Genomic DNA, 11,287 nt, shown 5'->3' with positions numbered 1-11,287 from the left:
GTTTTTTGCGCTTCTACATGATTGGTAAATGGCGTCTTGGAGATTTGTGCATTTGAGGCGGGCGGCTTTGGGCTGGAAGTTAGAAGAAAAATTCCCCTAAAAATTAGGAAGAACTGTAGACTATACGGCCAACTAAATACTTGTCTGCGTAGATGGAAACAGTACGACGGCCTTGGAAAAGTCAGTAAGCCGCAAGTATTAACGGGGTAAATGGTGCTTTATATGTGTGCGCCTCAATCGATAAGTGCAAAGGCCATCTGTATGTACTACTCGCGTGCACGCATAGGGGTTCTCTCAAATAGGAAAAAGGACGCGTCCCCCGAAGCGCTCGCGCCGATTGCTTTTGGATATTTATACGGCTATTCTCTTAGCCCCAGAGCGCGCTTTCACGGATCGAAACACAACGACCGATCTTGCTGCGCTTATTGCCGCTTGTACGGGTGGCGCCACCTTTCGCCCATTTCTGTCTCCCCAGATGCTCTTTTTGAAAGCCAATCCGGTCTACCCTTTGAGCACTGAGCGAGTCGATTCGACCTGCACGTGGCTCGTCCGGAAGCGAGTTCAGATTCAGTGCGACGAATGCGGCCGCATTCTTTTCTGTGCCTTAGGGCCGCGCCGCTTTTCGGAAAACCGAACCGACGTGGACCGGTTCCTGAAAAAAAATATTTTTTGAGGAAAAGACGTGGCGCAGTAAATGCTTCATGTCTGTGGACACCCTAACCGCACCGTGTAAGAAGGGAGGAAGGTGGGAGTGAAAGAAGGAATAGAGAAAGCCGTAGCTGGCATCGCAGAGCACACGGGCGCCTTTTGCGTTTCTACTCCATCGAAATGCGCCTGCCGCGGCAGGGATCGAACCCCGGTCATCAGGCTTAGCAGACAAGCGCTCTGGCCCGCGAGGTACCACAGCAGCAACTGTTTGCCGCGCTGAGCGCACATTATGTAAGGCAGTGGGAAATCTCATGTCTTTCAAGAGTGCGGCTCTCGAAGACGCGTGATCGTGAGTGCTAGTTACCAGCATTTGTGTCCCATTCATGTGGTCTGCAACTGGAACGTGGCAGGAATAGCGTGGATTGCCACTTGAATGAACTTCAGAGGCTCCAAGTAATGCTTGCCTAAGTGAAAGTTCACTGAACATAGAAGAGTGCACTGCCATTTATTATCCTGAACCAAACAACATTGCAAGCACTCAAATGTATTTATTTCACAATACTGGAAATTCCATGAATATTTTGTCTGCTCGGCAGTCTTGATAAAATGCACCAACTTGTGCCCTACTTTTGTATTTAGCGTTAACTGCGTAAACTGGGAGGGTTCTACTGTGCTTTTATGCACGTCTTTCCTCGCGCAATTTCCTGCTGTTCGGCAAAGGCTTCCAATTGCTATACGCACATTGTCATTTGCTGAAATTATATCCGTATTTTCTCCGTAAACAGGTTCTACCTCGTCTTCTGGAAAGTCGGAGTGGGACAATGCGATCGGCTACAGCACAAGCTATAGAATTAAAAGCCTGTTCCGTAGCCACACCTCACCAAAACATAAGTGGAATTCCGAAGTTTTTGCAAGTGAAAGTACGGCGCTGAGAAGTTTAGAAGGTGCCCCGCTTCAGCACAGCGAGGTTCGAAGTTTCGCGGACGAAATTCTCTTTACGCATGCCGATATATTGCATTGTTATCCCCAAACGATACGTTGAAGGGACATTAGCGACAAAGAGAAGCCGGATAAGCTTGTATCTCTAGGTACCCAGTTGTAATCACAGAGAGACTACTGTCAACGATAACGGAGCTTTCATAAGCTAGAAACGATCAAAAAACGAAATATGTCTCCACGACCGACCGATTTTGCTAGTGAAGTACATTAGTTAACACCTAAACACCAAGTTCTCTGCGCGGATCCCGGGGATGTGCTACACCGCCAGTTACCTCAAAACGGTGGCAACCAGTCCTTTCCCTATACTGAAAAAAGTTGTATGATGCAATAAGCTCATACAGGCTTCTTGATACAAATGTCATTCAGTTTGTATGATATTTCATGACATCTGCATGACAATTGTGTGATAATTGCATGACGTTTGTATGACAAACCGCATGAGGTTATTGCATTACTCATCCAGTAGACGTGACGGAGTAGACGTCACGTCATCGGCGCAGACGTGATAAATTTAAATCGAGGGGCGGAAAAATTTTATATTAAATTTTATCGGCTTAACTGTGTCTTTTGCTGCTGTACGAAACCCAAAAGAGAGCCAGAGAATTAATAATTGGATGGAGTTGTACTCAATCTTCCTTTAATACTTCGCAAAATATTCTTTGGACGGAAAGTCACATTGTGATTGAAATCGTTTAACTGGAACACGTTTGCATTGGACGCAGCGAAGCTTCGGAGCGGGATTTCGCCAAAGTTTGTGGAACTGAAAAATTCGTTCAAGGGGTATCTCACTGTAGATCGGGTAATTCAGGGGTCGATATAAATAAATACCGTAAGCTACAAGTACCACTGGGGCAGGTCACCGATATTTCAGTGCGCCTACTACGTCATTGCATCACTGCAGAGAATGAAAGTAGAGCGCTGAATTTCTGGATGTTCGGATTTTGGACAGACATTGTGATTGATAGGCGTGCATGGCAAATTACGACTGAGACCATGCATAAAGCCGTCGCACGTAAAAGAAGTTATGTGTGAGCATTCCATCAGTCGCCAAGGCTATGAAGGAAATTATCTGCCCTGAGGATTGGATTTTTGTGTGCGTGTGTTTTGGTCTCTCGTTCCTTCTTCTTGATGGTTTTCTTACATCTATGCACGTCTTACGCAACGGAGAATATAATGAGTGTGTGTGCAATCAGCTCCCGTGCTTTTCGCGTTTCTTGGCTCGTCAGAGCTGAGCTGACCGTCAGATTTGAGCGTGCACCAAGCCAGGACGTCGTAAAGCTGTTTTAACAGGTTTTAGTCTTAGATCGTTTTCTTTCGAGAAGTAAAATAAACTTGTCTAGGCTTGGCATGACTAGTTAAGACCTCTGTTTCGCCCACAGGCACGCAGACTGGGGCGAATTTGGTAACCGCAAATAAGATGTACGTTGCAGAGTTCCGTAAGCGTAGCGTAGTGTCTACCGCGCACTGTATGAAGGCAGACGGGAGAGCTATAGAGTGCCTTCTGCCCACTCAGCTGTTGTGTGCGAGCTACAGGAGTAAATGGACTGAACGGCGACCAAAAGAGAATGCCGCGAATACAATACACTCAGACGCGTGGCGTGAAAGAGAGAAATCGTGGCAATAAACGAGCGCCCCCACCTTGTGTGTGGTCAGCCTGATGCAGCACACAAGCGGGCCAGGTAAACGCCGGGCCACCTGCGACGGAAGCCGATCACGAGAGCACAGAGAATGCAACCGACAACGTCGCGTTTCGCTTGGGCAACCAGGGCGCTTTCGAGCAAAGGAAGGCGACGGCGTATGAAAGGGGCCGGACAATACAAGAACACGGGAGAATGGCCGCTGAACAAACCTACTTTCCCAAAGAGCGCGAATACCGACACGGGCTGCGTAAAAGGCGTTCTCGCGGCGCCATCATGTGGCGCGTCTCTTATTTTTGAAGCGAAAAAACTTCACTACGCTAGGTAAAGCAGACGTCGCGTAGGCCGGAGAATGACTTTGAACGACCTTCAGCCCAACTACGTTAGCCGTGTATGACCATATGTGGTACAGTTATGGTGCCTAACTCTTGGCCACTGATCTTGACCCATGACCTTTAGTTCACCTTTGACCTTCGACCTTGGGTGACCTTTGGGCTGACCTTTGAGCTTAGGAGCATCCGATGGGGTGATGTGAAGCCACGTCTGATGGGGGTGTCGTAAGACCATGTGATTCCACGTAATAACCACGTGGTCGTGTGGGTATATATTCGCAGGTATATATGAGAACGGCTGTCGCGAGCGTGCAGCGGAGCTTCCATGGACGAGCCTGAGACGCTTAGCAAGCGTTCTTGCTTTTCGCGAATTCCAGTGTTAGACAAGTTAAGCCACTGCCACTTTTTTGAATGAGCACTTTTCGCGCGAGCACATTCAGGCGAAGTTGTCCTTCTTGAACGCTACCGCAGGCCTCTCTGAGTAGTCGGTGCTCACTTTTCTTGCAGCTGTGGTGCGTACCACTCGGAGGAGCTTTTAGGGTGCGCGGTTTCCTAAAACAATGCTTTCCGGTTTCCTAAAACCAGCGTTACATATGTCGTTAATATAAAAGAAAAAGATAAGTGCTGCGAGTCTGGAGTCCTGAAGGACTCCCTTTGTTACTGTTCTCTGGTCGGATGCATTAGTTCCTCGTATAACACACTGGTTTTGTTTACTGAAATAGCTTTTTGTATTTCTTTGAGCCAGGGTACCTTCTAATATCGTAACTAATGATTTTACCGAATAGTATCGTATGTTAATCATAATCGAATGCTTTACTGGTGTGACCAAATATTCCAAACGTGCAGAATTCTTGTGTAAAGAATATGCAAGCTTTTTCTTACTATCTGTTAGCGCCAACTCAGTGGATTTATTCTTTCGTAAACAAAATTGCCGCGGGACTCTTATGCATGAGGAGCCCAAAAATTTCGTTAGCCTCTTAAATAATGTGGGCTTTGTAACTTTTGAAAGATGGTAATTATTTAAATCAAATCACGTCTACAACCTAGAGAGATATCCTTTTCGTAGCTGAAATTTCTGCGATGTACTGCACCCCTTCTCTGTCATGTTAAAAGCAGCCCACGTCTCCGCGTCAAAGCATTTGAGTTTTTGCATGTTTCTGCCCATTTCTGCGACAAGAAACAGCAGAGTGAGGCTATTAAAAGAAAGCACTATTATTTGGGGCATATCTGCCTCGAAGGGAAAATAAAGCAACTATAGACTTTTGAGGGGTCGTATCGTATCGACCAAGAGAGCCCTTCGCGGACGCCCCCACCTGGCGGCGCGTTCGAGTCGAACCGCGACGAACCCCTCCTCCCAAGAGACGGCCCGGCTCTCCGGTCGGCACGTACTCCCGGGCACACGTCCGCGCCCTGCCGGCGATCGTTTCATTTTTTTTCCCCTCGTTGTTTTACACGGACCTCGTTGATCGATGATCCCTGCGCCGTACACGAACGGGCTCCGTATTTTCGACGACAGACCGGGAAGAATGAAATGCGACCGGGTGGCGCCGAAACACTCTCCCTTTAGTTATTTTCAGGTTAGTGCGTAAGCGTGCGCTGTGAACGTGGTCGGGGTCAGTGTTTCATCACGCCCGGCTGAGGTAGCATTAAGCGTCACTGGCGCCATCTATTCTCGACGAAGCGCTGTGGAATGCCAATATGTCCCAGCTCTTCGGGGACCGTAGCGGCCGGATCATTGCATGCAGCGCGCTTCGGGCGGACCGAAGAGGAATGGGCTTTAGGGGCCGTCACAGCGGGTCACTGCGCGCTCTCTGCGATGAGTGCTGGGTGGTTTCGACTGTTTCGATGCAGGTCATCTGCGCGCAGAGAATTTGAAGCTAAAGGCGTATTAGCCGATGGTGGGTCTGAATGGCTGAGCATCGCTGCTGCGTTCGATCGCTCTTACGTAGCATCTCGCTTTGTACCTCTGTACCGAAATCGCTAAAGTGGTTTGTCTTACTTCAGCTTGTCAGGTACTCGAAGGCAGAGAGGGTGCCTCTCAAAGCGTCTGTGAGAAAGAAGGAAAAAAAGAGCATTGAATAGGGAAGACCGACCACTGAAGCTCCAGAACCCTCTCTCCCCCACCCTTATGCCTTAACTTTTCTCTTCCGAAACAAGTGTTTTTACTACTATTGCTTATAAAAAAAATGAATGAAGCTAACAGCGAGAAGCACTACTTGGCAATATCTGAAAGCGATAATTTGTCTTTCATTAGCAGAGATATAGCTAGTGATGATCTTACATCTGTCATTAGGGTCATCTGCATCTTCCATTGCTCATGCGCTGCCAACTGGCAGACAAAATCTTGGATGAAGTTACAGATGGCGGGCGACAGACACGTACGTTGAAATAAGGATGACTGGATGAATGAATGCGTCGCATGACAGCATACTTTTATGTCTTGTCGCAGGTTCCATGCGCTGCCGCAGTTAAATGCCGGAAAGACCTGCCTTCCGGGCCTTGCTCCTGGGATTCCTCGTGCTGGGCAGCTACTACTGCATCCACAAAGGTGTCATCTTCGAGCCGAAGGAAGGCCCGGTAGCCTACTACGTATCCACGCAGGCCAAGCAGAAGTCGGCGACCGCCGGCTACCCAAACCACACCGATGCAGTCAGCACGCGGCTACCACTCGCGTCATCGACCTCTTCCGAGGCAGCCACCACGGTCGCGCCCGAGAGAGAACGATACATCGTGAACACTTCCGGCTGTAAGATTCCGAACTTTGACCTCTTCGACGAGAGCCTCCGCAAGTATTACAAGAAGGTGGGCCGGTACAGCTGCAAGGGCAAACCTTCGTTCATTCGGCTCGTGAACGGCACCACCCCGGTGGTGGACGAGGCGTCGCTGCTAAAGACGTTCCAGTACAAACCGAAGGACGTTCGATGCACGTACATCGAAATATATCGCAACGAGTCGATTCGCGTGCCGGACGACAGCTTCTTTTTCAAGCCTGAAAAGACTCTTAACTTTGGCGAGCCGCTCACTGTGGAGTATGTTCACGTGCAGTGCTACCAGGGGAAGAAAATGTTCCACCAGGAGTACCTGCTAGTGCCGCTCCTCAAGGAGGATGTGGAGGAACGGTGTGAAAAGGCGCGAGAAGAAGCGGAAGACAAAGGAAGTGGCCTGAACATCCTCATACTAGGCCTCGACTCGGTGTCGCGACTCAACTTCAACCGACATTTCAACGAGACCGGCAAATACGTGCGCAATTTCCTCAAGGGTTACGAGCTCATGGGTTACAACAAGGTTGGCCTCAACTCCTACCCGAATCAAACGCCAATCCTGACCGGCATGAGTGGGGACGAGGCCAAGAATTTCACTGGGGGTAAATTTTTCGACAGCCTCGACTTTTTGTGGAAGCTGTACGCGAAGAAAGGATACCGCACTGTCTTTCACGAGGAGCAACCCAAGTACGGCTTGTACAGCTACGTGGGCGACGGGCTAAAACACGCGCCGACGGACTACTACACGCGCCACGCTGTCATGGCCATCGACAAGTCCAAGCTGAAGAAGAACTCCTACTGCCTGGGACCCAGGCCTCCGCTGGAGCTGTACCTCGACTACATGCTGGGCCTGCTGAAGACGTTCGACACACGGCCCTTCTTTGCCTACATCTGGATGAGCGAACTGGCCCACGACTACCTCAACATGGCCGGCCACTGCGACGCCCCGTTCAAGGGTGCCCTGGTGAAGCTCCACGACAGCGGCATTCTGAACAACACCGTCCTGGCCTTCATGAGCGACCATGGCCTCAGGTTCGGCGGCCTGCGTCAGACCTACATAGGTCGCTTCGAAGACAGTCTTCCCTACGCGTTCCTCGTGTTCCCGCCCTGGTTCCTGCGCCAGCACCCGGACTTCGCCGCGTCGCTCGAGGTGAACCAGAGACGGCTGTCGACGCACTTCGACATGCACGCCACGCTTTTGCAGCTGCTGGACTCGGGCCTGCCGAAGACCGTGACCAAGCACGGCCAGAGCCTCTTCTACGAACTGCCCGAGACGAGGACGTGTGCCGACGCCTCTGTGCCGACCCAGTTTTGCGCGTGTGTCGAGACCGAGGCGTTTCCCGGGACTCACCCGCTCTCCCTCAAGTTGGGGCGCTTTGTGATCGCCAGCGTGAACGACGTGGTGAAAAAAGAGTTCAAGGGAAAGTGTGAGCCGTGGGCGCTCAAGTCCGTGTTGCGCATCCAGTTCTACCCGTACGCCAACGGAACTGTCGCGTCCTCTGGCGCCAAGGCGAACACGACAGACAGCAACTACTGGGTCAAGATTTCCGCCACGCCTAACAACGCGCTGTTCGAGGCGACCGTGAAACACTCGGTTGACTGGAAGGCGTCTACCTTCACCATTGTGCAACAGGCCGACCGCCTGGACTGGTACAGCTCGCATTCCAAGTGTGTGCGCGGGAACCGCTGGGAAAAGTACTGCCACTGCAAGAAGTAGGCCTGCGGTCGGGACTACTTGACGATTGCTGTGATACACCCGAAAAGCGCGCGTGTTCCCTCACGCGCATGAACACGGGTGGAACCTCGCAGAGAGTAGGAGACAGGCGCGCCGGTGCGGGACGCGGCTAACCCGCGGCTCTATAGGCGCACTGGAACGCGACCTGGAAGTTGGAGAGAAAACACCGTGCTAACCCCCCCCCCCCCCCCCCCCCCCGACGAGTTACCCATCATGCTCTCGTCTCTCGCTTCAATCAAGTGCGCCTTCGTCCGATGTTGCTTTCAAAGCTGCGAAGAAGAAACTGTGCTGTATATTTGCGAATGTGATAATGTTGATTTCCGTGTACACCTTCTGGCGTGCAACTTAAGTGCACTAAGGAAATTTTTACTCGCTGGTGCAGCGAATTCAAGTCGAAACGCAAGATTCCGTGTAGCAGTTTGTGAACGGCGGCGCGCCAATCAATTGTACTTTAATACTATTGCGCGACTGCAAAGGTTTTCAGACGGAATCAATTACCTGATTTAATAAAAGATAGTATATTGTTATACGTAGTTGTACCTGCCGCTTTCGTTGAAACCCTTGTTTGACGTGGCTGTTTACCAATGAGTCGTGGATTGTGGGAACACGAAAAGATGGATGCCACGCCTGTCTCAATTATTGAATTTTTGTCATTTTCTATTTCTCTGCAACCTTTTTTGCTCTATCGGTTGCATTAAATCAAATCTAAGCAGTAATTAGCTAATAGTTCTACTATGGCTCGTTAAGGCCGAGAAATAGGCACGCACGTCCTTTCCACCGGTGATACAAGTTTGCCTTGGTGAAGCAGCGAAAAAGGAGAAATGTGAAACCGTCGAAATTAACCGCACTTCAAAGGGATTGTCTGAAATTCGTTGCCTTCAACGGTGAATGAAAAAGTTTAGAATGACAAAGGCGCATTTAGGGAGTAAAACTGAAAAACAGAGCGGAACGGTGTTTTAAAAATTCCACATTTGCTTTCTGCATTTTATTACGCGGGTGGTTGCAGTGGACGCTTGAAGTTGCAAAGTGGCGAAAGGCCTTGTGAGAACCACTACCTCCGGGTTACAAGAGGTCTTCATAACGAGCAGTAAGGTCAGTAAACAGCAAATATGCACAGCACTCAGAGATGATCCGCCTTGTATCGCATGCTTCTATTAGAGCCATATCCTAGCGAGGATCACCGAGGAATGTTGTGAGCCTTCAGGTTGGCGGACCATCTTCGCCTACGGATGGCAAGAGTGGGTGAACCAATGTTCCTGTCAACCAAGCGCTGCCGCGACGTCAGAAAGCCTGGGAAGCTTGCCACTGAACTTAGATTGATCAGTTAGCACGGCAACCCTGTGCCACCGGCGTGTCGCACACCCTTCTAGCTTCATAGCCCTCCAGCATTAAGCGATCGCGACGAACCACTACCGCGTGTTCCTAGTCCCTCGACTCCGGGGCAGAAGTTCGTTTGTCATTTTAAATCGAAACATATCAAGTTCCGTCGTTCCCTAAGCGCAGCCAAAATAATTGTGGCCACATGTTCAATCTCTCTGCCTGTGACCTTTGTGGTGATCAAAAACTTGCAGCAGCGTCTTAAGAAGCGTATTTAGTTGAATGCATACGCGTAAGGACGTGCATTTAAAATAAAATTACAAGTAATCTCGTAGCGAAGCGTCAGTAAGTCGGCATTTATTTGACTATACCAATCGCAGCAAGCGGATTTAGGCATTGCAACCAACTTGGATGGCTGCTCGGGAGCGCAGTGAGTGCTCTGTGATTTTGGACCGCACTGAAGTTGCAAAAGAGGGACCCGTCCTTTAGAAAGACTAGAGAATGCAGCTGTGCACTATAATGAAAGCAGTGTCAATCAGGGAGCTACTCCCACCTTCCAGCGACGGTGGCGGCGCTGGGGACTTGCACCAGAAAGTCAAATATTTTTACTTTTTCACGATGTGCGAAGCAAGGAACGTCCGGGGAAGCAAACATACTTTTGCTGCCACAAGAAAAAGTAAAAAAAAAAACAGCCTTCGAGCGCTGATCATTCCGGCAAGCGTACTTTATGCTCTTGAGGCAGCGAGCCGCGTCGTCAGGATTTTGATGCTGCATTGCACCTGTCATAGTGAATCGCGTAAAGAGCGACCAAATTTTAAAACACAGAAGCTGTACGGAAACCGTGCAGAGTACAGTCCGCAGCTTGAAAAATAATACTCTGAATGATATACGATGAAATACTAAGAGGTCCTGGAGTTTGGATTTCTCGAACACCAGCGCGCCCTTCTTCCGTGATGCTGACACAGAGTGAAGAAAAAAAAATGGGGGAACAACGGCACGCTTCCCCTTCAGGAGAGAAATGTTTCAATGCTAAAGTGCTGCGGAGCCTAATTTTTTCGGCGCGGAAAGTCCCAGACATTCACTGCGCAAATATGAGCCGGTCGTGCGCGTTCATTCAGAAGACAGCGCGCGCTAAACACAAAGCTTCTGTACGTTGAGCCGAGAGCTCACTTCCGGGAAGAAGGAAAAGTGGAAGAAGGAAACACAGCGAACTTTTTCAGACGATGGCACTCTGTAGCCCTACGGGCAAAGAAGTCGTGCGGGCTGCTAATAGCTCCCACGGTTGGGGTACGAGCGATAAAGCGGAAACCGCTTGAAGCCTTCGCGTGCATGCCTCTTTTCACTTGTCGGCTGCATTCTTTTTTCGGCTATAGGCATCCTTCCTTTGTCTCTCTATCCCGCTTCGGTGAGTCAGACGTCACATTTGGCGACAGACTGTCAGAGATGCATGGTGCGCAGTTTAATCTGCGCGTTTAACCGCCTTGATCATCAGTAAAAGTATGATTCCCAGCTATAGCGCGGAAATTAGCAGCATCTTTGACGGTGGCGTGGCATATTTTCCTCTGTGCATGTTGTAAAGCTTAGCACCACGAACGTGGTTATATTTGTTGAAGAGTCATCTGCGCAGTAACTTTTTCCTAACGAGCTGCGTCTGTAGCTTTACTGCTTCCGCGAGCAGTCAAAAAACCCTTTAGTTTGGACACACTGAATAACAATAAACTATGTATTATCGTGAAGAAGTAACTGACCCCCCCCCCCCCCCCCCCCCCCCCATTCCCCTTCCTCCAAGATCCGAACCTTCGAACCGCACCGGACAAGAGTCGCTGGAAAGAATTCTATTCCACACTGCATGGGGGC

At 49.8% G+C, this 11,287-nt stretch overlaps 1 protein-coding gene across 1 annotated transcript in view; it reads left to right on the top strand.

Annotated features, from left to right (window-relative positions):
- LOC144120655 (uncharacterized) overlaps positions 1–8,642 on the top strand; it is a 74,758-nt gene extending 66,116 nt beyond the window's left edge. The window contains exon 2 of the mRNA XM_077653284.1: positions 6,066–8,642. Within this exon, the coding sequence (XP_077509410.1) occupies positions 6,089–8,095 (2,007 nt within the window). The 5' untranslated portion in view covers positions 6,066–6,088 and the 3' untranslated portion in view covers positions 8,096–8,642. The remainder of the gene's footprint in view (positions 1–6,065) is intronic.
- The last annotated feature ends 2,645 nt before the right edge of the window (positions 8,643–11,287 follow it).

The sequence above is a fragment of the Amblyomma americanum genome, chromosome 2 (assembly GCF_052857255.1).
Source record: "Amblyomma americanum isolate KBUSLIRL-KWMA chromosome 2, ASM5285725v1, whole genome shotgun sequence".
Lineage (NCBI taxonomy): Eukaryota > Metazoa > Arthropoda > Arachnida > Ixodida > Ixodidae > Amblyomma > Amblyomma americanum.
Note: the sequence above shows the minus strand (reverse complement) of the source record. Positions and strands in the feature narration are given on the sequence as shown.